Source organism: Tupaia chinensis, unplaced genomic scaffold (genome assembly GCF_000334495.1).
Source record: "Tupaia chinensis unplaced genomic scaffold, TupChi_1.0 Scaffold139431_1, whole genome shotgun sequence".
Taxonomy (NCBI): domain Eukaryota; kingdom Metazoa; phylum Chordata; class Mammalia; order Scandentia; family Tupaiidae; genus Tupaia; species Tupaia belangeri.
Window position 1 is genome coordinate 447,861 of NW_006199316.1, and position 26,377 is coordinate 474,237.

Here is a 26,377-nt window from a genome sequence, read left to right on the forward strand (position 1 = left end):
TGCATGTCCAAAATCCTGAGAGGAGAAAGGAGAAGGGATTGTGGTGTGGCCATGCCCCCCTGGGGGTGTGATTCTTCACTTTTGCTCATTCTCTGTCTCTGGTGAGCACACTCACCCTATGGCAAAAACCTGAAAAGAAAAGAAAAGAGTGTCAAGGTTTTCACTGGGCAGCTCAACTTAGACAGAAAAGTGTAGACGGAGAACTAAGCAGTGCCTCCACAGCCTGCCCTAAGTGGGGTGCTCAGAACTGCTCCCCCGATTACGATCAAAGCTTCCCTAAATGGTAGGGGCTGAATACATTGCTGGAGCAGCCAAACGGTGCCCATATCCTGAGCAGCCCCATGTGCCCAGCACAGTGTCGAGGTCGGAGACAGTAATAGGCAAGAGTAAATCACACCCCTGCCCCGCCGGGAGGCTTAGGCAGAAAGGTTGCACTGCGCTGAGACTCTCGCTTACAAAACATAAAAAAGAGCTCCCTTATTTCAGTATGACATCATCAGATGACATCTGCAAAGACCCTCTCCCCAATTAAGTCACACTCCCAGGTACTGGTGGTTAGGACATGAATGTCTTTTTCTGGGTGACACAGCTCAACCCACAACGATCTCCATGCCCAGAGTTGTCACTGGAGGCACCACGCTTTCCAGAATCCGGAAGACGAATGCTCTTTTTTCTGGCATCCTACAACTGCCTGCCTGAATGTAAATAGTCTCCTGGCCAAACCCCCCGTGAGTCAAGAATCTATAATCCCAGTGTCTCTTGGCACAAGACTTCAGGACAGGGGTCAGCAGATTGGGCCCCGGGCCAAACCTGGCCCGCTGCCAGTGTTGCTGGGACCCAGCCACTCCCATTCTTTATGTCCTATTGTCTGTGGCTGCTCTCGAGGCACAACACAGAGCTGAGTCGTTTGCGGAAGACCTTTGGCTGCAGAGCCTAAAATAGTTATTTACTATTTGGCCCTTGACCGCAAACGCTTGCTGACCGCAGGCTTAGGGTATTCAGAGTGGCGACCCAGAAGTGCCTTCCAAGTGACCAAAGGATGATGGTACTGTCTCCTTCTGTTTCTGAAAGTATTCCGATGTCCAGAGTCATTTCTCTAAAATGAATGTAAAAGGTGCCAGCGGGTGGCATAGTGATTAAGGCACTGGACTCCCACATGGCAAACCGCAGTTCAAATCCCAGACCAGGCAGCTTGAAACTCATACCAGGGGCATGTGTGTGCATGTCCCAAGCCTCAGGAAGATAATGGAAAAGAAGGGATTGTGGCATGGCCATTCCCCCTGGGGGGTGATTTCTCACTTTCTTTCTGTCTCTCCAGCAAGTGCACACACACTATAGCAAAAATCTCTCTCTTAAAAAAAAAAAAATGGGAGCAAAAATACTGCTCACATCCTAGGGCTTGCAGGGAAGGGGATTTAATGAGATCATTCATGTAAAGCATTAACCATGGCGCATGCACAGAATAAGCACTCAACAAACGTGAGTTATTATTACAACTATCAGTTTTCCAGCGCTCTCAGGCAAGCAGAGGACCAGAGGCAGGGAGGAAACGAGATGCCCATCCTCATCTGAGAATACGCCTCCTCCTGCTCTCGCACTCCTTGGCGGGGAGCCAGGAGAGGAAGTGACTGCTCCCATTTTCTAGCTGGGCAAGTCTGAGGGTCTCAGCGGGGTGCATCGTGCAGCAGAAGCAGCGCTCCAAGGTCCCGCAGCTCCGTGACCGCTGCCCCAGGCCCCTCACACACACATGCCGGTCCTGCCATTTCTGCTCTCGAATACTCGGGCAGTGGACAGCCAAGCGGGCCCCCAGCTCCTCGGGCACAGCCCACTGGCTCTCAGAGTTGAGGCTGATTGCTTCCATGCAATTTGAATTAATCTCATGCTTCAGGTGGAGCTTGGCTAATCAGGGGAGACAAGAAGCCGAAGTGGGTGCAATCAAATTAACAACGCCATGGCCCTGGCTCTTTAAGAAGGAAAAAACAAAGCAGGCACCAGAAGGCACCCCCACTCCCCAGTCTTTCCTAGAGGAAACCTGGGGCTGCAGCCACCCGCCCCTGGCCCACCACCCCACGTGCCAACAATGCCCCTTTGTGGCGGCTTATCTCACACTGCCAAACAGGGATCCTGTTCTTGTCAGGAGCTTGTTAACAAGAAACAGAGACACAAGCCTTTGGGGAGAGAGAAGGGGAGTGGGCTGGGCTGGGGGAAGGAGGGGCCCACTCACCTCTCCTGGGTGCACATAATCCTTTCAGAAACAAAAGGAGCTGAGCGCCTCCCAGTAGAGGAGTCTCCCTTCTCCTCTGTCAAAGTGGGTCTGCAAAGCTCTCAAGAGGCCACAAGGTACCTGCCGCCCCTTGGAAAACCTCTTCCAGAAAGCAGAGAAGAGGGCATCAAGAAAGTCATTTTAGGGACCACCAGGTGGCATTGTGGTTAAGGTGCTGGACTCCCACATGGCTGACCAGTTAGAGTCTTGGACTTGGCAGCTTGCTTTCTCATTTTCCCTCTCTCTCACTCTGTCTCTCTCTGGTGAGTGTATGTTCCCTATAGCAAACAAATCATGATAAGTTAAATAAATATTTTAAAAAGAAAATGACCAGGCATATGTACGTGCATGTCCCAAATCCCAAAGGAGAGCGGAGGAGAAGGAATTGCTCGTGGCCATTCCCCTGGTGCATGATTTCTCACTTTCCCTCTCTCTGTCTCTCTGTCTGTCTCTCTCTAGTGAGCACATGTGCTCTGTGGCAAAAACCTAAAAAAAAAAAAAAAAAGGAAGAGGAAAAGCATTTTAGCATCCCCGAGGCAATCTTTTTTTTAGCAGAAAGCTCAATGAGACTGTTGGGGAGATTTCAGTTAGACTTTCAGAAGGACTTCCTCTAATAGCGAGGTCCCTTTCTTGGGGATGGTAAAGAGCACCATGACTTCACTGCCCCGCTTGTCATCCTGTTGGCTTTGGGGTTGTCCAGCTGAGACAGGAAAATGACCTGAAGATGCACATTAGAATAGGAGGTGGAAGAGGAGCCGTGCAGCCCTGCAGACCATCCCTCAGACTACGAGTGAGAATCACGCGGGGGGGGGGGGGGGGGGGGCCCGCAGCGCCCGGGGGGGGGCGGCGTTACCCGGCCCCCACCCCAGACAGTAAGGCAGTGTCTCTGGGACGGGACCCTTGCAATAATCTAGAGCATTTAAAGGCTTCCCAGGTGATTCTCATGGGTCACCAGGCCTGGAAACCTCCTCAGCCCTGTCCCAGGCCACACACCTGAATGCCAGACCAACCTAACTCGTGGTTCCTGGTGCCCAGGCCACATGGGTCTGCATTGCCCTTCAGAGGAGCCCAACACTCTGGTACTTGCTCTGCCATCCTCCGTCCTTCCCTAGCCACTGTCACGTCATGGGTGAGATCACAGAGCCCCGGGTCCAGTCCTACTTGGCCACTTACTAGCTCTGTGACCTTGGGCAACTTATTTCTCTAAGCCTCCACTTTCTCATCTATAAAGTGGGAACAAAGAGAGAGTTGTGAGGATTAAGTTGTGAATTAATGCACATCTAGGGGCTCAGAAGAGCCCCCGCACACAGTAGACCCAGGAAATTAAACTGCTGTGAGGATTACGATGCTCGCACCATGATGGGATGAAGACGTGCTCAAGCTTCCTCCTGAAATACAGCTCTCCACGGCTCTTTTGCAATGTATAGGCCTCTCCCGGCTCCCTTGACATTCATCCTCTTTCTTCCATATTCTCCTTCCCACGCAGCCTGCCTCTCCTTTGGGTATTCATGGCTGAGTCTTCCCTCCCTGGTGACTTGGGGACTTGTCAGAAACACCAGCTGAGCTCCCATCACCAGCAGGAGGAGGGGGAGGGAGACAGAGACAGAGGAGGCCTGACTCATCGCCCACCCACCCACCTGCCCTGACTCCTGCTCCCGGCCCAGCCTGCCCTAGACTGGCCCTACTCCAGTGTTCAGCCTCTTTCTGCAGTTTGCACCCGCCTCAGTACTCCCTCCATCCCCTGGAAGTCATCTCAGGTTAGATAAAACAGCCCACCTGAGCACAGGCCAGAAGAAGGCATTGGTGAGTTGTCCAGGGACTGGGGCTTGATCTCCCTCCTGCTGCTTAGACAAAGACCCTCCTGTGACTTTACACAAATCTCTTAACCTCTCTAAGCTTCCATTTTCTCATTGGAAATGTAAGAGATAAGGCTGCCTTTTTTTTTTTTTAAGAATTATCTATTTAATTTTATTTATTATTATTATTATTATTATTATTTAATTCAACCAGAGAGAGAAAAGTAAGAAAGCAAGCTACTAGATCCAGGACTCAAACTGCGGTCAGCCACGTGGGAGCTTAGCACCTCAACCACCATGCCACCTGCCAGCCCAAAGCCAACTTAACAAAAATGAAGCTGGCTGCAAAGGACTACGTACCAGTGCTTTGTAAACTCAAGGGAACAGGCCCACTCCAGCTGAGGAGCTGGGGACTGAGGGAAGAGAGGAGGCAGGCACAAAGGAGGATCCCAGCAGGCACAGACTTTGTCACCCCTGTGGCAGGGTCCAGAGCCCTAGAACTCCGCCTCCCAGCCTAGGAGGTTGGTTGAAAATGTGTGGACGCTGGGACTGAGCGAGGAGGCAGAGCTGTCTCGCCATGTTTTAAAAATCTATCAGCCTCTCACATCAAATTAAAATGTAAATAGCAGCTGGTCTGGGCAGGACCTCGGGGGTGACAGGAGCCAGCCTGTGAGTAATTTCACAGACGGGAACCGGTTACATCGGATTCTGACAACTGTCTTGTTTCTGAAATTGATTTCCTCTCCCCTCGGCTCACTGCCCTGGGAGGGCCCCGGAGCGAGGGGAGTGGTGCCTCCTCTGGCCCCTGCGCCTCTGTCCTCTCCATGGCACCTGCCAAGAAGGTCCCTTCAGAACTAGGGGGAGGCAAGCTGGGGTGTCTGCACAGTTGTGAGTGGTGCCCTGAGCCCCAGAGGTCCCTCGAGGCTCCTCTCTGGAGTGAGTCAAGCTATGGGCCAGGCAGGCTGCCCGAGGCACTGAACTGGGCCTACAAAGGCCCAAGGGCTTGGGAGCCCTGCTCCTCCCCATGACTTTGAGCAAAGTCCTGGAACTGAGACGTTTCTACCCTGAGTGTCACAGTCAGACTCGAGGAGACAGAGGTGCTGTGGTAGGACCTACGCTGTGCAGGGGGTGCCCCACACGAGAGGTATCAGCTCACAGCATGAGGCACCAGGAAAAGGCCCTGCAAGTCCTCAGGAAGGGTCTCTGGTCTCTAGCAGAGTCTGTCCCAATAAAGCCACCCATGATGCCAGCTCTGGAGCTGTGAAGCTTTGAACAGGTGGGCCTGGTTCACACCAGGAGGACCTCATGACTCCAGAGACACACCCTCCCCTCCCCACCTAAAGAGTCTATACTAGAAGGAGCTATGCATGGAGGGACTGCAGGACCAGCAGGTGGCATACTGGTTAAGACCCTGGACTCCCACATGCCTGACCAAGGTTCGAGTCCCAGACCCAGTAGCTTGAAATTCACACCGGACACATATGTGTACATACCCAAAATCCCCAGAGGAGAATGGAGAAGAAAGGATTCCAACGTGGCTATTCCCCCTTGGGGTTGATTTCCGTTTTTCTGTCTCTGTCTCTCCAGCGAGCACACACACCCTATAGCAAAAAAATCTCTCAATAAATGAAGAGGGCTACTACTAGCACTCTTGTGCCCACCCTCTTCCTGCTCCCAAGTCCCCAGAGAGCCCCCTACACCCCTCTGTGTAAAAAGAAATTAGGTTTCCCTGGCTGTTAATTGAATTACATTGTAGGAGAGCAGAGAAGTGATATCTCATTAAAGCCTCTTGTGTCCTAGCGAAGGGGGGCTGCTCCTGTGACAGGTCATCAGCACCCAGCCCCCTCCCCAGCTCTCACCTGCACCCCTAAAGCTACAGTCCCTGTCACCCACCCCAAGAGTAGCCTACCAACGCTGCATGCCATGGAGAGGTCACTGCCAAATTCCGTTCCCCAAAGCCAGAGACTGTGTGCAAGTGTGACAGACAGACAGACAGACGGACAGACAGACTGCAAGAGGCAAACGGCCCCTGCAGTCCCAGCAGTGCGGGCTGAGAGGGGGAGTAGCTACCTCTGGAAGCCTTGGTGTCCTCATTTGAACAACCGAGAGGCTAGGGCTCGCCTCTGCTGGCCAGTGCTGGGCAGTCACTGAGCAATGAGCCTGGCAGCGAAGGTGCCCGCGTATTGGCCGCAGTGCCAAGTGCCTCACGGGCACGCGGGGACCAAGAGCTCAGTCAGGGAAGACATCAGACATCAGCGCCAAGCGGCGATGACGTGGAGCCTGTCCCAGAGGAGGTCACTCCGCACGCTGTGGGCACATGGTACGCACTCAGTGAGGGCAGCCGTAACCGGGGGGGGGGGGGGGCTTGGGGACCCCAGAAGTGTGGACGGCCCTGGGGGGGGGCGGCCGTACGCGGGGGGGGGGGTGCGCTTGTGAACCCCAGCAGTGTGGGAGATGTGGATTCCACAGACACCTGGGGTGTTGCCACGCAGTGGACCACTGCATCAGGTTATGTGTGCGAGGCCGTGTGAGTGTCCGCTGGGCTGTGATAGACTGATGTGTGTTGGGGTGTGTTTCTGAGACTGCCTCTGCGTGAGTGTGTGTAGATTGGGTCAGGGCCCACACTTCTGCAGGTGACTGCGTGTAAGCATCTCCCTAGGGAACTGGGAGGGAGGTCTGCCTTCAACCCACAAAGTGCTCTGAGCACAGGCGCGCTCCACACAGGGAGGGTGCAGTCGTGTTTATTGCCGCGATTCAGTGGAGCAAAGAGACCTTGTGGGCCTGAGCAAGAAGCAAGATGGAGGTGGAGGAACGGGGAGTGCAGATGGGGCAGGCACCTGCTGCCTGGGGCCTCACTCCAGTCGGGGCTGCCTGCTTAACCCAGTTGTGCAGTGCAGGAGGGCAGCGCGGTCCCGGCAGGCTGGGGCAGGGCCCGAGGGAGAGACCCGTGGCAGCCTCCTCTGTTCTGGCTTATTGGCAGGAAGACTATGTAGGGCAGGAAGAGAGGAGAGACAGACCCTGCTTCTCGCCCAAGACAAGGGGCCGAAGACCCTCAGAATCAAAGGGACGAGTCACAGTATCACCTCCCAGAGTCCCAGGCCATGTTCCCCCCATCTCCTGAGTCCCACATCCAGGGGGACAAAGGACCCAGTTGCAGGCCTCCCTGACTCCTATCCCCTCTCCTCTGGGCCTAGTCCAGGGAACTCAGTGTCTGCAATGGCAGCCCTTTCCCCAGGCAGCAAAACTACTAGAAAATTCCTCCGTGGACCAAATAACAGATCTGCGCTCCCCACTTTTCCCTATATCTGCCTCAAGTGGGCGGGTTAGGTGTTCCCAGCATCCTGTGAAGTCCCCCCTTCTTCCTGCGAACCCCCTCGCTTGTCAGTGTCCTCCATCACAAGACAGTGTTTCAGGGGTAACCTGAGCTCACTGCGACTCCTAAAGATCTGGGCCATGGCCTCCCGGGTTGCCGGACCCTCCACACTGGAAGTACAGCTTTGGGTGCTAACATAGTCATCTCCCATCGCCGTCCACAGGTGCCCTCCAGCCCACGAGCAGCGTGGCTGGAGCAGAGCACTTCCCTGGGCAGCCCCCGTTTCTTCATCTTTAAATAATCTTTACCATCTGTTTGGTAGAAATAGATGTGGGCCATACATGTAAGTTAAAATCTTCTAGTTGTGGGACCAGTAGATGGCATAATAGTTACGTTGTTGGACTTCCACATAGTCAACTGTGGTTCAAGTCCTGGACTCAGCGGCTTAAAACTCATGCCAGGCACATGTGTATGCATGCTCAAAATCCCAAGAAGAGGGAACCAGCAGTTAGCGTAATGGCTATGTCGCTGGCCTCCCACGTAGTCGACCGCGGTTCGTGTCCCGGACCCGGTGGCTTAAAACTCACGCCAGGCGCGTGTGCGTGCGTGCCCAAGATCCCGAGAGGAGAATGGAGGAGACGGGATTGCGGCGTGACCATCCCCCCTGGGGGGTGATTTCTCGCTTTCTGTCTCTATGTCTCTCTCTGTCTGTCTGGCGAGCGCACGCGCCCTACAGTGAAAATCTCTCAAAAAAAAAAAAAAATCCCAAGAAGAGAATAGAGGATTGCGTAGCCATCCCCCCTGGGGGAGGGGTGGTGAATTCTCCCTTTCTGTCCCTCTGTCTTTCTCTGTCTCTCTGGTGAACACACATGCTCTATAACAAAAATCTCTCTTCTAAAAAAAAAACCTCTTTGCACATGTTCAAAAAATGAAAAAGAAACAGACAAGGGCAGCCCCATGGCCTAGTGGACCCCATATGGCTGACTGCAATTCCAACCCTGGCTCTGCTAGCTTGAAAACACGCTGGACACTTCTGCATGCATGCCCAAAATCCTGGCGAGGTAGAAAAATGGAGAAGGGATTGTGGCATGATCATGCCCCATTGAGGAGTATTTTCTCCCTCCTTCTTGCTCTGTCTCGCTGGCCCTCTTGCAATTAAAAAAAAAAGAAAGAAAGAAAGAAAGAAAATAAAAGAAAGGAAATAGATGAGCTTAATTATAATAGTAGGTTTTATTTAATTCACTATCTAAAATGCTGGGTCATCAGAAAATTCAATCCGCATTTTGCATAGAAAAACATGAAAAAAAATCACATCATATTAACATGGGTCACGTCATGGTGCAGCAGTAATGCATTGCTGGATCTCACCATTGTTCGAATCCCTAGCCTGGTCAGCCTGGAGAACACCCATCACAATCTGGGCACATGTGTGCAAGTGCCCGGATCCAGTGGGCTGGAGGACTGGAGGAAGGTGATCGTGGTGTGACCAGATCTTGCAGACGGGGTCTCTCTCTCTATCTCTCTCTCTCTCTCATGCATGTGCGTGTGCTCTGTCACAAAAAAAAAAAAATAAAGTATTTTGGGGGGCCAGCAGGTGGCGTGGTGGTTAAGACGCTGGACAGTCCTACATGGCTGACCACAGTTCAAGTCCTGGACCTGGTAGCTTGCTTTCTCACATACTCTTTCTCTCTCTGTGTCTCTCTCTGGTCAAATTAAAATAAATAAATGAATAAATAAATTTTTTTTTAAAAAAAAGGAAAGCATTTTTTAAAGTAACATGCAGTCAACATCAAAATGAGATTTTATATTTTCTTCTTCCTACATTTCTGAAATCCAGTGCGTATCTTACACTGACAGCACGTCTCCGTTTGAACAGGCCGTATTTCTAACGACTACATATTTAGCAGGGCAGGTCTTTATTTTCTTGGGCTCTGCAAACTCTGGCGTTCTATGATTCTGCAGACTCACCTGGCAAGGAACACTTTGAGCCAGGATCTTGGTGCACACGTGTGTGTCCGAAGGCTTCCTTGCAATAAGAGGGCTACATGAGAGCCTTGGGGGTGGGAATAGACCCCAGTCTTTGGAGCAGCCTCGGCATGATGGGCACTTGACATTTCTGGATTCTCGTTGCCCCCACAGCTGCTCCATGGAGCTCAGAGAAGTTGACTTTCATACTCTCTCTAAAGGCCACATAGCTGGCAGTGACAGAAAAAGCCTGGGCCTGCCTAGCCCTGGCCCTTCATGCTCTCTCCTCTTCACAGGCAGCTCCCTGACCCGGCCCTGAGCTGCAGGCTATGGGAGAGCATGGGGTGGTGTGTGGTGATCATTGCCATAAGTAGCCAGCTGGTGGGAGGTGAAGGGAGCCCCAGGCCCCAGGTGTGCTCGTCACGCAGGGCTGATGGACCTAGGATCTCGGGGGAGCCCTGGAGTCTCTGGTTACCTGCATGTCTGCCTCTGAGCAAACCTGATTGCAAAGACAAGCTCCCTGAAGTGGGACCGACGTGTCGGGTGCACAGGTGGTGCCTGCTCAGAGGTACACAGCCTAAGGGATGAGTGGAGTCTGAAACCTGGACCCTGCTCCACTGGCCAAGCTCCTGGGCCCAGGCTGATCCAGACAGAGGTGCCTTCGCACTCACACACAGCTCGTAAAGGCTAGTGTGGGCCGGCCTGGAGGGCAGGACAGAGAAGTGCTTCCGGTGCCTCACTGGTGCAGAGCTGCGATGCGCACCTACCAAAGAAGACTCTTCCCTTCACCTCCTTTTCTTGGCCTCTGACCTGTGCTGAGCCTTCATCCTGCTGCCCCCCCCTTTACGACACACCCACTCTCACGCATATGCACCTCTGCATGACTGTCCCCCTGCTCCTCTGTGGGCTCACCAGCAGCCTCTCAGGAACACAACTCCTCTTCCCTAGAAGAGCTCAGGGCCTGACCACCCAGGAGTCCCTAGGCCCAGTCCTCTGATCGCTCATTGCAGGGAAAGTAGACACACCCCACACCCCCCAGCATCTCAATCCTCCAATGAAAAATGGAGGCTTCAGCAATGCAAGGCCCGACTTGTTGATGTAAAATCTCACTCTATATTCCACCCAGGTTTATACGAGTGAATTATGCAAATCTTTGATGGAAAAATATTCCTCCGCACATCCTTGAGAGTGTAAAACCTTAGTCAATAATTCATACTCGGATGTCTCCGACTGCAGGCTTTTTCTTCATTATAACTTGCACCTCGTTATTTGTCTTCCGCATTTTATTGTATATCCTGGTGTAATGCCGTGCATTATAAAATTTATCTGCTTCATTATTTGATGAGCTGGGGCTGGCGAATGTGCTGGGATGCTGGTGCAGGGGCCTAGGATGGGACCGTCCTCAGCATCAGGTCCTGCGTGACAAGACAGTGGAGGAGGCGGCTGGCTGCGTGGTGTGACTTCAGGGAGCCGGAAACCTCCCCGCATCCCCTGCCCCTGTTCCAAATACCTCCTACCCACTGACTAGTACTGTAGGTTGGCTGGTTATGGCTCTGTATCATCCAAAGGCTTCTTTATCCATTAAAGTCCGATGGCGCTAGAGAGTTGGCAAGGAAGCACTTTGAGCGTGTCTTCAAACCGGTGGGGAGAGGGATTCTGAGGACACTGGGACAGAAAGAAGGAAAACGGCCAGCCAGTTTCATGGAGAGAGACACAGAGCCGGGGCAGTGGGCCGGGACCCTAGTTCCAAGGAGAGAAAAGACAGGGCCCCTTTTGCACGGCTGTCCAGGCAGGCTAGTGAAGGGGACATGGTGAGCTGGTCTCTGCTCTGCAGAATTCAGTGTGAGGAGGGTCTCCCTCTGAATGGGGGAGAGGGCTGGTTCTTGGAGCCAAGGACAGCCCTTCCCTAATTGCTTTCTCCGGGATGGCTACTGGGCAACCCCTCCGAAGACGAGAGCCACTGGGGCCCCATACTGCAAAAGCAGTTTTCCCCAGAAAGGTGGCAAAGGAAGGAGCAGGGCCTGGACAGCTGCTGGGTGCATCAGACCACTGACCTCCCTGGGCCCTGCAGTAGGCCCGCTGCTCTGGCCTCTGCTCAGGCCGGATCCCCTGCAGGGTGCCCGTGCAAGTCCTGCCAGGCAGCAGGCTGGGTCTGCGCCCAGCGCAGGGCTCGCCACTCTTTACAGAATTGCTGGGTTTATCGTCTCTCCTCGCCGCTAGAGGGACAGTCCTTTAGGGCAAAGGCCATGCTCGTCCTGTTCAGAGTTAGCCTCGGAACCCAGCATAAGACCTAGCACACAGTAGGTCTCAACAGCTGCTTGTCAAAGGGATGGGGCGTGCCTTCCATTAATTAGGGGAAAGACTATTTCTCCAAATCCCTCCATGATGCCCTCAACCGACTCCCCGCCCCTCCATTGCTCCTGCAGGCATTTATCTCCCGTCTCCTTCTCCGTGTGCCCCCACCTGGCTCGGTGCCCTGTGACGGCACCAGTGCTCATCCGTGTGTGTCGGGCTAGCAGAGGGGAACAGGGACAAGGCAGCAGCAGAGACCACCTTGCCCCCTCTCCGGCCTCCCCCGACTGCAGGACAAGGAAGGACCTTGATCATGCGTCTGGTCGGGGCAGTAGGAGGCATCCCGGCTTGGCTGTTCCATGATGCTTTTCTCACGACACCTGTTGGAGGTGGGGACTTAATGCTCGAGGTTCTTCATTGTGTGGGGCAGCCAGGGTTGTCTGCTGTGCTTTGTTTGAAAGGACAGGAGGGAAGATGACATGCCTTAGCTGTAGAGACAAAGCAGAGGGACCAGCAGATGGCATAGTGGCTACATTACTGAACTCCCACATGGTCAACCACAGTTTGAGTCCTGGGCCCTGTGGCTTCAAAATCACACTGGGCACATGTGCGTGTGTGCCCAAGATCCCAGGAGGAGAATGGAAGAGAAGGGATTGCGGCATAACCATCACCCCAGGGGGGGGGGCGGATTTCTCACTTTCTCTCTCACTGTCTCTGTCTGTCTCTCTCTCTGGTGAGCGCATGCACCCTAGGCAAAAACTTTTTAAAAAAAAAATAAAGAAGAAGAGGAGGAGGAAGACAACACAGAGACCCCAGGCATTTTCAGGGTCTCTGTAGGCCTCGGAAGCCCAGAGACCTCCCGTAATTCAGGGAGTCCGTAAATTTGGGGAGGATAAAAAGCACATCTTTCTTTCACCAGCCTCTAGCCGAAAGTTAGTATTTCCTCCCATTTTGTACCTTAGGCAACAAAGCACAGCGGTGGCAGTACCCGTGACTGTCACCAACAGAAGCCCGCAGGTCCTTTCGTCTTGTACCACAGTTGTTGCAGATATCTCAGCATATCATTTATGCTCATCAGTATTACCAAGTCAGGTGACAAGACACAGCAGTGACAAGCCCTAGCACCGGATCTCATTCCGCACAGCGCAATAAAGAAGAACACACATTCGTATGTGATACACAATATCGAACGTGTGCTTCTCCATGTTCTCAATATTTGCATAACCGTATTTCAATATAGCCGGCTTCTTCTTAATTCCGTATATGTCATGCACGTAAGAGCATTCAAAGCTGACTCCCCTGGCCTCACCCGGTGAGAAGGGGGAACTCCCCAATGTGGACGGAAGTGGGGAGAAAGGTCAGGCATGTGGGGCTTCTATATTTCACCCCCACCCTGTATTAGACCCTCCCGTGACTGGGGCACCCTGGGGCAGGGGCAGCAGGGACAGAACTTCCACACTGGCCACAAGCCTCTTCCACTAGGCTGGCCTCCAGACCCTCACTGGCTTCCTGTGCCTCCTCCCTCCAGTCCCAGCCATGATCACCTCCCACCCCAACACCACCATCGCCATCAAGGGCCACGCCAAGGAGCTGAACTGCACGGCGCGTGGGGAGCGGCCCATCATCATCCGCTGGGAGAAAGGGGACACGGTCATCGACCCCGACCGTGTCATGCGATATGCCATCGCCACCAAGGACAACGGTGACGAGGTGGTTTCCACACTGAAGGTGAGCCCGGGGAACCTGAATCCCAGGGAGTGGGGAGCCCACAGCTAGTCATCTGAAGCCAAAGGAGGTGCCTGGCGAGTCTGGCAGCCCTCCCCATTCCCCAGTGTGCCTCCCCTTTCCTGCTTACTTCCCAGCTCCATCCAGGAATCTCAGCCTGGGAGCCTCACTGCCTTTCTGACACGTCATGGCCAGTAGACACGGGGTCCTCAGCCCCCCTTCTTCTGGAAACTTTGGGCTCATCTACCTTCCTGGGACCCCTCAGCCCTTCCCCTCTCCAAGCCCCTTTGGCCCTTCCTCTCTCCTGGGACCCTGTTCTATCCTCTTCCCCTCCGAGCACCCCAGGCCGCTTCCCCCATTCTGAGACACCCCCCTCGTTCCCTCCCTTCCCCTGAAACGTCCCCTCAGCCATTCTCTTTCTCCTAGGACCCCCCTTTGCTCTTCCCCCTCCTGGGACCGCCTCAGCCCCTCCCCGCATGGACCCCTTCATGCTTCCATCCTTGGGACCCTCTGGAAAGAGAAGCCTTACAAAGCCCCTTGCAGCCCCGATCCAGAACGAGAGGGCCTTGCTCAGGGCCCCTAGAGTGGCCCTTCAGCTGCCTAGCTCTAAAGGACTCTCCCGTTTTCTCCCTCTCCCGCCCCTGCTGGCCGCCTCCCAGCTCAAGCCAGCTGACCGTGGGGACTCTGTGTTCTTCAGCTGCCATGCCATCAACTCCTATGGGGAGGACCGGGGCTTGATCCAACTCACTGTGCAAGGTACCTGCACCTGCCCCCACCCCTCCGCACTTCCCCAGGGCTTGGGGCCCACAGCTAACTGCCTCACGGAGCAGGGGGCACTGCCCAGAGCAGGGCGCAGGATGGCGGGAAAAGCCCCTTTGTGCTCTCTCCTGCCCAGAATGGGAGGACAGTCCCTTCCAGGCACACAAAGTTCAGACAGCAAAGGTCACCATAATGCAGCCCTTGGGGAGCTCATTGCTGGCTCCAAAACAGGGAAGGGAAGTCAGTTTCTGGGGCCCAGACTCCTGGGGGAGGTCCGAGAAGACAGTGCCTGGGAACATCAGGAGCACAGCAGGAGTGGGGAAGAGGCCCTCAGCTCTGACGGGTCCCCGGGAAAGGGCCCACCCACTCCTGGGCCACTGAAGGCCATGTGGGCCTCTGTGCCCCATGCTGGCCTCCTCCAGCCCCACCCTGCCAGATGTCCAGCTTCCACTGTCCTTGGTTAGACCACAGGGGACACACGCTCTAGGGCTTAGCAAGAGGCCAAGCTCCCTGCTGCCATGCTCACTGTGGCCTCCTCCTGCCACACCCCAGAGCCCCCCGACCCCCCTGAGCTGGAGATCCGGGAGGTGAAGGCCCGGAGCATGAACCTGCGCTGGACCCAGCGCTTCGACGGGAACAGCATCATCACGGGCTTCGACATCGAGTACAAGAACAAGTCAGGTAGGCGCTGGGGCGAGGGGTGCGGCTCAGCCTCCAGGCCCCTGCTCCATGCCCCGCCTATGCCCCTCCTGGGAGACAGCCCCTGGGCTCAGGGCTGCCCACCTAGGCAGGCATCTGCAGCTTCTAAAGGGAGAGACATTGGTCAGGGTAAGAATCCAGGGAGCAGGTGGAAGGACCCCAGTTTAAGGGGAGGAATGTCCGTTCCTTCTTCCAGGCTCGCCCTGGGCCGAGGTCCGATTTATCAGTTTAGGAAGGTGAGGGCTCATCAGAGAGCTGGGTTTTCCTCAGAAAGGTCAGTGGGAACTGGGACACCCTGGCCTCAGTTCCTGCTCTAGAACCCTCCGAGCCCACCTCTCAGACCCAGCTGGCTCTCGCGAGACGGCTGGCCTCTGTGAAGTGCTATGGGCAGGGTCAACCTGGTCACCAGCGACTGGAGAGGTGGGTGGTGGGTCCTACAGGCAGAGGGCAAGTGGGATGGCAAGGAGGGGTCTCACAGGGGACAGGAAGGCACTGGAATGGCCTTAAGACATTCGGCGAGAAGACATGCTTCTCGTCCTGGCATTTTGATTCCGATGCCATAAGCCTATCTTCACTTCTCAAAACAGAGATAAAACACAGAAAAGTCTGGAAAACTCAACCTTCTGCAGCCCCACTCACGTGCTGGCCTACGCTTAGCTCTGAGGCTTCATTCTCTCCAAAGCCTTCCAGACCCTTCCTCTCCCACTCGATGGCAGGTGCTCAGCACGTAGCGGGCGCCTGAGCTGGATCGGGACACAGCGAGGCGTCCTCCAAGCTGCCCTCACCCTTGGGACAGCAGCTCTGTCCAGGGCCCTGGTCAGCCCGTGTGCAGGAGAAACAAGGTGCCTCAGAACAAAGGATGAGTGTGAGCGGGAGAAATGGAGACCATGAGATGAGCCGGGAGGCCTTGCAGCTGCAGAGAATGGATGAGCCAAGGGCACGGAGGGAAGAGCAGAGCTGAGTCCCTCTCATACCTTAGGGCAGTCTGAGGCTGGGCAGGGGTGCACATCCCTGCCAGCTCTCATCTGGGGTGGGGAACGGATGCCTGGGCTGCCCTGCACACTCCCCTTGTAGCTACGCCCCCACACTGTTCTGCTGCTCACTCCCCCTCCGCTGACTACACCCTCCTGTGTGGAAACCTCTCCTGGGCGCTGCTCAGCAGGCGCCACGGACAGCACCACACATCAGGAAGCATGTGGAAGGAGAGGCAGGCAGGACCTATGTTGTTCCAGAACATGTCCATGCTTTCCCCCACCCCCGTCAGGGAAGGAGCAGCCAGAGCCCACCCCAGAGCCAGGCACATCTGGATGGGTGTTCAGGGTGGAGAGGACAATGAAAGCCCGGCCTCACGCTCTCCCTTCCACAAGGGCCTTGCACCTTTAAAGAAATAAATCACAGGGACCAGATGGGGGTGCCACGGTAAAACACGCATGCCCGTGGTCCAGGGCTGGCTGAGGCTGGGGGTGGGTGGCAGCATCAAGACCCCATTGGAGAGAGAAATCAGAGTCCAGAGCACTGCGGAAGTGACCCATTCTTTCCCGTACGTTTGGGAGAGACTGCTCAGAGTAGCCCACCCCGACAGGCCACTGTCACGTCCTGGTGTTCAGGAACAAGAGTTCCATGCGAGCTGCAGAGACCACACACCCAGCCCAGCTTCCTCATCTGCAGAGAGGGAATGGAATGCCTGCCTCGTGGGATTGTTGGGAGGATTAAAAAGCGTGTGGTCTGGGGCTAGAGAAAACCTTCAATAAATGGGAGTTCCTTTCCCCCTTCTAACTCAGACACCTCGTGCGACAATTTATGGTCCCGTGGGACTTGCAGGCTGAAATCTACGTGGCGTCAGTCAGCCACATGGATGGAGTGCCAATATATTTTTTGCAGAATCATGCACCAGCCATGTGGTTGGGAAGGAAAAAAGAAATAGGAGACAGAATGTTGCCCTTGGAGCTTGCAATGCAGTTGGAGTGAGAACACGCCCGGCATGGGTTCGCTCTCTCACACACACTTTCAGAACCATTACAAAGCACGCTCCAATCCAGTGGAATACACCACAAACTCTATTATGTGAGAACCGAGAAAAGTAGCCAAGGGAACAGAAGGCTGACTCAAAGGAAAGCGGGAGCGTGTGCATTCGTGTGCACCGTGTCTAAGTGCACCTTCCGGCACCTGTGGCTGAGGAGAACAAAAACCAATCTCACGGCAGAAGGCGTGGGGCCAGCAGATGGCGTAGCAGTTATGTCACTAGACTCCCACGTGGCTGACCGCAGTTTGAATCCTGGACCTGGTGGCCTCAGACTCATGCCAGGTGCATGTGTGTGTGCCCAACTCCTAGGAGGAGAATGGAGAAGCCATTGTGGCTTGGCCATCCCTGCTGAGGGGTGATTTCTCACTTTCTCTCTCATTGTCTATGTCCCTGTCTGTCTCCGGTGAATGCATGTGCCCTAAAGCAAAAAAGCTCTATTTAAAAAAAAAAAAAAAGCTGAAGTCTTGGGTTGACCAAGCATCAGGACAGCCTGACCTTTAGGAAGTGCCTGGTAGCGTCAGGCTTCCTTTATCTGTTCAGTGGAGATAATAACACCTCATTCTCGGGTGGTTGCAAGGAGTAGGAGAGTAGGATATGTGGAAGTGCCCAGCACCGAGCCGGGCACGTGCTAGCCTTCCGTGTCCCTGTCCTGTGCCCCTGCTCACTCTCCCCTTCTTCTGCTCTGGACCACACTCTCCCTAGATCTTGTCCATCTGCCCGACCCCCTTCTCTGCCCACCCGTGCCTTTGCCAGGTTTTCTGCCACGTCGCTCATCGCGCTAATTTTCTGAGGGAAATTACCAAGTCTGCCCTTTCTAAGCCATCCCACTCACGCTGACTTCTGCTGGCCCCAGGCAGCAGAGTAATAATACATGAATACTGAATGATAAATAGCACCGTCCACACAAATCTATCAGATGGCGCTGCGCACAGTTAAAAATGCAGACACCACATCTCACCCCTGTTCGCCAAGCGAGGAGCAGGGATGGGTTCTTTGAGGATGGCCCTCCAGACCCGGAAGGCAACCGGGCGTTGGTGAAGGGGCTGTGCTGGCCACCGTGGGGGTGAGCCAGCCGGCTGTGACGTGTGATTCTGTGGGAGCCCGAGGGTGGCTGCGAGAGGCACTGGTGTTGGGATGTTGTGAGTTGTCGCTGTGACCCAGGGAGCCTCCTCTCCGTGCTGCGGAGAGATTGCCATGGGGGACTGAGAGCCGACACAAGGAGAAAATCAGAGATGCAGAATGGTTTGCCGAGCGCGGACAGCTAACTGCTGCAGATGCGGCTTTTCTCCAAGGGCGCCCCCTCCACTGCGAGTGTGTCTCCAGAAAATCCAAGATCCCCAGTCCCTTCTCAGCAAGTCGCCCACAGCGCAGAAGGCACTGACAGCTCCCCAGCCCCTTCCTTACTTTTTTAAGAAGAATATTTTGCATCATAAACCCTTTGATGAAGAAAGGGAGAGAGGGCCCTTAATGAAATCTGTTAATCTGGGTAAGCCGGGATCATATGAAAGGGAATATTAAAAGAGACAATATTCTCCAAAGCCAGCTCAGTACGCTGAGATGGTTGAAAAGGAAGGGAAAGAAAACAGGGCCCTGATTTTGGCTCTTCAGGGTCAGGGAGATGGTGGCGGTCAAGCCTGGAAGTCAGCTAGAGACCTGCAGCTTTGACTCCATGCCTCAGCCTAGTAGGTGGTGGGGAGAGAGCACTTTCGTGCCAACACCACAGGTGATTTGGCAACACAGGGTCAATGCCGCGTGAAAACTAGGGGCAAAAGCAGGAAAGACAGGGCTGCTCTCTGGGACGTCCTGTCCCTTCCACCCACCCCCCGTGATTGGCAGTCGAGTGAGGCTAAGAGGGGAGGGGCAGAGTATTGACTGTGACTGCAAAATGCAGAGGAATGCCAAGTTCAAAGTAAAGCACAAAACAAGTGGCTGTGATTTTAAATCAACAACAGGCTTTAAGTGTCCGAAACATGCAAATGAGAGCAAGGACCAAGAAGTTTTAGACATGGCTCCTGCCTACAGGAGGCTTAGCATGTCTTTGGGTAGCTGGCTCTGAAGCAGTGAATCTTCAAAAGAAGATACCACGGAATGAAGAGGGACCCTAAATACCATACAGGTGCCCATAGCCAGATGCTGCAGGGCCGGGCTCATGAGATGAAGTTCTGCTTTTATCCTAAGAGCCAGGGAAAACTTATCGAAGAGCTTTCCATGAGGGAATGGCCATGTGGGATTTGTGCTTTGGGAAGACCACGCTCAGCACTGGGATGGAGAGCTTGCCCCATGGGGGCTCCATCATTTCCGCAAGATGACGGCTGCAGTGTTGAGCACCGATGGGAGGGGTTGGGGGGCATGGAGTGAGTGCTGGGGCTAGTTAGGAGATCATTCCCCTAGTCCAGGTAAGAGGTGACAGTGGCTCTGCTTGGGGTAAGGAAGGAGATGAGGAGGAAAGGGAAGAGCCAAGGGTTGCATGGGACAACAAAAACTGCTGGACATGATAGGGAGGGCGAGAGGGGCAAGCCAAGAACAGCACCTCCATTTCCGGCATACCTGATGGATGGCGGAACTTCCCAGACAGGGAGTCCAGGGAGGAGATGGGGTGGTAGGGGGCATGGTCTTGGCGTGTTGAGTGTGAGGTATCAAGAGGAGACGTAAAGCATACAGTGGGCTCCAAGGGTACGGAGTTCAAAGGAGAGGCCCAGGCTGGATGCTCAACTGGGGTGATCTGTGTACAGATGGAAATAGAGGGCCTGGGAGGGAAAGTGCTGGGGGCGAGAGGAGAGTCTAAGAAGGAACCTGGAGAACTCTCGGTGTTCATGGTGGGTCAGGGGAAGGTGTACCTGCCAAGAGACAGAGGAAAACTACCCAGAAGACCAAGGAACCGCTAGAGAGTGCTGAGTGGGGAACGAGGGAAGAGTTCTTCAAGAAGAAAAGGACCAAGTGTCAAGCACACCTAAGAGGCCCACTGGGAAGTTGGGTTTGGTGACACAGAGGTCCCCTACAGTGTGGACACACAGCACTGAGATCGTGGGAGGGTGTGAGGAGCAAATGGCAACCCTTCACAGGGCCCAGCGCTGCGCCTGGCCCGCCGCAGGTGCAGGGTGCATAGAGTGCCTTTGTCCTCAGCCTCTGTTTTCAGACTCATCACACAAGTCTCCGCCCTCTGCCTGCGTTCATCCAAAATGAATGCACTGACTTCTGATCACTCTCCCTTGCCTCTAAACATGGGCAAATCAAATGTGATGTGTGAGCTGGCACCAGCTCCCAGGACGCCGCGAAGAGAAGCGAACACCTGCTTCCGTGTTACTAGCCTGCTCCAACCCAAGCCCACCAAGAGGTGCCCCCAGCAGGTAGAAGCCTGCACACGTATCTGCAATTCTGGCTTAACCTGTCGGCCACAGAATGACTCTCCGGGTGGTTGAGGTGTTTTAACAGACATGGAGAAAATAACGCGTTTCCGAGCAGTGACAGCCTGCCATTTTGTTCCTTTGGCTCATGAAACCAAAGAATTAAATGCAAAACTACAGATGGGGAGCTGGGCCGGTGCCCTTCACAGATGCCGAGCCTGCGCAGCTGAGGGCGGTGTTTTGAAAAGCACCAAGACTTCCATGAGCCAGAATTTGGGAGGCTGTGACTCTGCTGATGTATCGGGCATTCCATTTTTTATTTTTAATTCTAAAAAAGGTATTTCTATTAGTCGTGGGGAAAGTCTTGACGTATCTTCCTATGCAAAAATACATCTTGACTTTCCTGACAGCCCCATAGAATGTGCTGGCCCCCTTTCCTGATTTCAGAATTCAACTGTGCTGAATGCAATGCCATCTTTTCTGTGGAGAATTTTTCAGGACGTTCTACTGTGGATTTAAAAGGCGTAGAAAATGAGACTGAATAGTGACATCTGGACATGCCCTGGGGACATTTTTAAGCCCTACTATCAGCTTGTTTCGTTGTGCTTGCCTTTTTTTCTTTCTAAAGTGAAGTGTCAAAAAAAAAAAGTCCATAATCCGGGTATGAATTCTAGGGTATGAATTTCTGGAAGTAAATACCCTTCCTGTTGTTCTCTGGGATCTCCTGATAGGTGCGCAGCACAGATAGAGTGGATGAATGGCTGGATTCCCCTGGAGACGCAGGTGTTGGCTGTCACAGTATTTCTGAGTGGCATTTATCTGGCATTTTCCAGTTGTATTCCACAATTTTGCTAAACATTAGCCCTGGACTGGACTGCCAGTCCCCCCAGATAAATGACAAACATGTTAATCCCTTTGTTGGTCTCTGGCCCTAAAGACAGAGACCATCCCCTGCTAGTAAAGGAAAAGGGCAAGGCTTGGGCTTGGGACACTGGCACTTAGTTTTAGCCCCTCAAACCCAACACGTAACACTCAAGGTCACCACCACGCAGGCGCACGAAGGAGAAGGATTCAGAAGTCAATCAGAGAAGAGAAAGAGGGAGAAGAATTGGCTTCTGGTTTCTGGACCACTGGGTGGATGGGGTGCCTCACAGTTAGAACTGGGAGCCAACGTGATAATGGACCCAGGAAGAAGGGCATGGGCCTGTCAGACCCTTGGACAGAGCAATCCTATGGTGATCTTGGCAGGGATCTTGGGAAACATTTCTTCCAATCCCTATGTGAGGTGTGGTTTGGTTTGGTTTGCTTGTTTTAGAGAGGGATTTTTGCTATAGGGTGCATACACTCAACAGAGAGACAGAGAGAGAAGGTGAGAAATCATTCCCCAGAGGAATGGCCACACCGCAATCCCTTCCCCTCCATTCTCTTCTCAGGATTTTGGGCACACATGCACACATGACCGATGTGAGTTTCAAGCTGCTGGGTCCAGGATTTGAACTGCAGTTGGCCATGTGGGACTCCAGCACCTTAACCGCTGCACCACCTGCTTCCCTCCTCCCCACCTCCATATATAAGATTTAAGCTCACAAGCTGGCCTATGACCAAGGAGAGTCAGGTTCCTCCCAATCCAGAGCATCACTAGGTGGGCTGTGGCACTCTCTGTGAAGTCTGTTAAGGCTTGTACCCCTCCCTGCCATCTGTGTGAAGTAGACCCTTCCAGACCTCCAATCCGATTGGGCGTGTTGGTGCCTGATGCTGGACAGAGGTCCTGAATTTTGCCGGCTGAGCTTTGACATGAATGTCTTCTCTCCAGATTCCTGGGACTTCAAGCAGTCTACACGCAACATCTCCCCCACCATCAACCAGGCCAACATCGTGGACTTGCACCCAGCGTCCGTGTACAGCATCCGCATGTACTCTTTCAACAAGATTGGCCGCAGTGAGCCCAGCAAGGAGCTCACCATCAGTACCGAGGAGGCCGGTGAGCACCGCTGGGTCTCCGCTGCCCATGGTCTCAGGACCGGGGACATCTGGGGCTCACACTAACCTGGCTATTGTCAGTGGGCTTGCAGTTAGAAGAGGGGAGGGGAGAGATTGCAAGGTATCTGTGTCCTCCCCAGGTCATGGAGGATGCTTTGACCCTTTCCTGGTAAGGTCCTACATGCTGGGCTTTGGGGAGGTGCCTATGGTTCCACCCCATTACCCTGGCTCCAGTCTATCTGGAAAAGACAGATCTGCCCAGGATGGGGGATGAATCCCTGGGTTGTTTTCTGTGACCTTTGCTATGGAGTTTTTCAGAAAGTTGAAACAAGATTTCTCTTCCCATATTTTCTTTTGTGATTGGGAAATAATGCAGAAATGTATAAATAACAGGTGCAGTTTTACAAATAATCATAGAATTAAAACTAGTATAGCCAACACTGACTACTAGCAGACCTGAGGCCCTCCACATGCCCTCCTGGCCAGAACCTGGTCATCCTTCCTCTAAAGTAGCCAGTATCCTAACTTTGTTTTTCCAGTATCCTTACTTTTGTGACACTAACCTTCTGCTTTTTTTTAAATACCGTTAAACCACGTTGTATGTGCAATATACCTCATATAGTTTGGTTTGCTTGTTTTTCAGAAGGATATATTTGTGAAATTATATTGCATATGTTCCTTTATATCTTGCTTGTTTCAATCAATATTGCTCTTTTTTTTTTTACAAGTTTTTGCTATTAGGGCGCGTGCGTTCTCTAGACAGACAGAGAGAGACAGAGAGACAGAAAGTGAGAAATCACCCCCCAAGGGGGATGGTCACGCCACAATCCCTTCTCCTCCATTCTCCTCTCGGGATCTTGGGCATGCATGCACACATGCCCGGTGTGAGTTTTAAGCCACCGGGTCCGGGATACAAACTGTGGTCGACTACATGGGAGTCCAGCGACATAGCCATTACGCTAACTGCTGGTCCCAATATTACTTTTTTTTTAAGGTTTGTTTCTGTTTTTGTTTTTGGCCATAGAGCACATACACTTGCTGGAGAAAGAGAGACAGAGACAGAGAGAAGGAAAGTGAGAAATTGGGACCAGCAGTTGGCATAATGGCTATGTCGCTGGACTCCCATGTAGTCAACTGTGGTTCGAGTCCTGGATCCAGTGGCTTAAACTCAAGCTGGGCGTGTGTGCATGTGTGCATGCCCAAGATCCCAAAAGGAGAATGGAGGAGAAGGGATTGTGACATGGCCATCCCCCCGGGGGGATGATTTCTCACTTTCTGTCTCTGTCTCTCTCTGTCTTTCTGGTGAGCGCACGCACTGTATAGCAAACCCTTCTCCAAAAAAAAAAAAGAGAGAAGTGAGAAATCATCCCCAAGGAGGGATGGCCACACCACAATCCTTTCTCTTTAATTCTCTTCTTGGGATTTTGGGCACGCACATACATGCACCTAGCATGAGTTTCAAGCCTCCAGGTTCAGGACTCCACAGTTAACCATGTGGGAGTCCAGCACCTTAACCACTACAACACCTGCTGGTCTCGTCAATTAATATTATTTTTGCAAGCTTCATCCATGTCATTGGGATAGATGTTGCATATGCACTTACAATGCTGTATAGTATTCCACTATATGACTTTATGACATTCTATCTCCATTCTCTACAGACAGACATTGGGGTTACGTTTAGAGCTATTACCAAAAGACTTCCAGGAGCATTCTTACATGTGGACAAGAGTGCACAGTCACACGAGTTTCTCCAGCGGTTGCCAACAGTTGTAGAACCACAGAATCATCACACACATAGTTCTGTCTTCAACAAACAAACAAAATGCCAGGGAGCTTTATGGAGTGCAGTACCCACTGCCACTACCCATCCTTGCCTGCACTTCATACTATCAACTGTCCAAGACATCAGTGGCCTGCTGGATGCAGAGCAGTGTCTACTGTCATTGTGTGCTACTGTATGAGGTCCTCTGTGTGAGCTTCTCTTTTGTCCCCAGCAGTCCTCCCGCACAGGAGAATGGGACACAGGACTTGACTCACAACTTTTCCTTTTGTTTTTTTGGGGTTTTTGTTTTTGCTTTGTTTTTTGTGTGTGTTTTTTTTGTTTTGTTTTGTTTTTTTTTTTTTTGTGTGTGTGTGTGTGTGTGTGTGCATGTGTGTTTTGTTTTGTTTTGTTTTGTTTTTGTGGAGAGGTTTTTGCTATAGGGCACATGCCCTCTCACCAGAGAAAGACAGAAAACGAGAAATCACCCCCCAGGGGGATGGCCATGCCACAATCCCCTCTCCTCCATTCTCCTCTTGGGATCTTGGGCACGCACGCACACACACCTGGCATGAGTTTTAAGCCACCGGGTCTGGGACGCGAACCGCGGTCGACTACATGGGAGTCCAGTGACATAGCCATTATGCTAACTGCTGGTCCCCACAACTTTTCTTTTTGTTTTAAACTCTTTTTTAAAGAATTATTTTATTTAACTTTATTTATTTATTTTTATTTTTATTTTTATTTTTATTTGACCAGAGACAGACAGAGTGAGAGAGAGAGGGAAAGTGAGAAAGCAAGCTGCCAGGTCTGGGACTTGAACCGCAGTCGGCCATGTGGGAGTCCAGCGCCCTTAACCACCATGCCACCTGCTGGCCCCATAACTTTTTTCTACTCTCTATGCAGCTCCTGATGGGCCCCCCATGGATGTCACGCTGCAGCCAGTGACCTCACAGAGCATCCAAGTGACCTGGAAGGTAAGCGAAGTCAAAAGCTTTGCCCCCGAAATGCCTTCTTGCCTTCTCTGTCCTTCGTCCCAGATGAAGCCCCCAGCAGGCTTGCTGGTCTCTGGTTTCATGTAATGGCCATGCTTACTTTTCTAGTAAACCCAGTGAGGTTTGAAGGGTGGGAAAAGAGAAAGGGAAGACCCGTCTCCCTCCAGTGCCCTCTCCCCTGGCTTTCTGATGGAAGGCTGTGCTGGGGTCGGGTGAAGGAGGGAAAGTGGGCCTTCCACCACCCTGGCCCATCCTCCAAATCCCACCCGTTACAATGAAGTCTGGATTAGATTTGACTTTGTGCAAAGTTCGTCCTCTATAGTATCAGAATAAAAATAACCGTCCTCCCTACTCCTACCCCTGAGGGTGGGGGACTCCAGAGGAAGGAAACCAGTGTGTGCTGCACCACTTCTGAGGGGCAGAGACCTGTGAGATCCAGGGGGCAGCTGAAGCATCTGTCAAAGGAAGCCAAAGAGGAGGTTGAACACCTGGGCAGGAAAACAAAGGAGAACCCTGAGCGGGACCAAGAAATGCTTTCCTGGGAACCAGCAGTTAGCGTAATGGCTATGTCACTGGACTCCCACATAGTCGACCGCGGTTCGCGTCCCGGACCCAGTGACTTAAAACTCACGCCGGGCGCATGTGTGTGTGTGCCCAAGATCCTGAGAGGAGAATGGAGGAGAAGGGATTGTGGTGTGACCATCCCCCCTGGGGGGTGATTTCTCACTTTCTGTCTCTATGTCTCTCTCTGTCTGGCGAGCGCACGCACCCTATAGCGAAAACCTCTCCAAAAAAAATGCTTTCCTGGGTGTCTCCAGACCTCACCATAGCACTCCATACCTCACGGGCATGACACACTGATGATCTGGTGGCCTCCTGCTGCACTTTCCCAAGTCCAGTCCCCAAGTCTTACCCAAACGTATCTGACTCTCACCTCCCTCCTGCAGGTGGCCAGGAGAGGCAGCTCATCCCCATCCCTCAAGGCGGCCATGGTCTAGCAATGTGAGATGAGTTGTCACGGTCATCACATGGAGTCAGGGACAGGCATTCAGTGTTCACAGTCTGGGGCACCAGCCCCATCTTCCCCCACAGCCCACTACATGTGGTCCTAGACAAAACTTTGAAGGGCCCTCCACACTCTTCCCAGCGCTTCTCCATCTCTGTAGGCCTGGGGATCTTCCCAGGGAGCGGTCTTCAGCTGCTCATCACCACGGATCAGTCACCCAAGGACTTTTTCTCACTCCAACTCCCGATTGGAACAGCCAGGTGCTTTAGGTCTCCTGGGCACCTCAGAAAGGAAGGCTTGAGTGGAGAGACCCAGAGGGTCCTGGGGTGTCTTCCCTAAGAGGACTGTGTGTGCGCATGCACGCACACGCATCCCTACATCCTTACACACACACACCTCCACACCCTTACACACACCCCTCTATACCCTTACACACACCCCTCCACACCCTTACA

The 26,377-nt window shown here is 53.1% G+C and overlaps 1 protein-coding gene across 1 annotated transcript in view; it reads left to right on the forward strand.

Moving 5' to 3' along the window:
* The window catches only part of DSCAML1 (DS cell adhesion molecule like 1), a 430,778-nt gene that overhangs the window by 354,841 nt on the left and 49,560 nt on the right, over positions 1–26,377 (forward strand). The window contains exons 12-16 of the mRNA XM_027765686.1: positions 13,158–13,357; positions 14,014–14,110; positions 14,666–14,794; positions 21,993–22,160; positions 24,828–24,898. Of these exons, the coding sequence (XP_027621487.1) occupies positions 13,158–13,357; positions 14,014–14,110; positions 14,666–14,794; positions 21,993–22,160; positions 24,828–24,898 (665 nt within the window). The remainder of the gene's footprint in view (positions 1–13,157; positions 13,358–14,013; positions 14,111–14,665; positions 14,795–21,992; positions 22,161–24,827; positions 24,899–26,377) is intronic.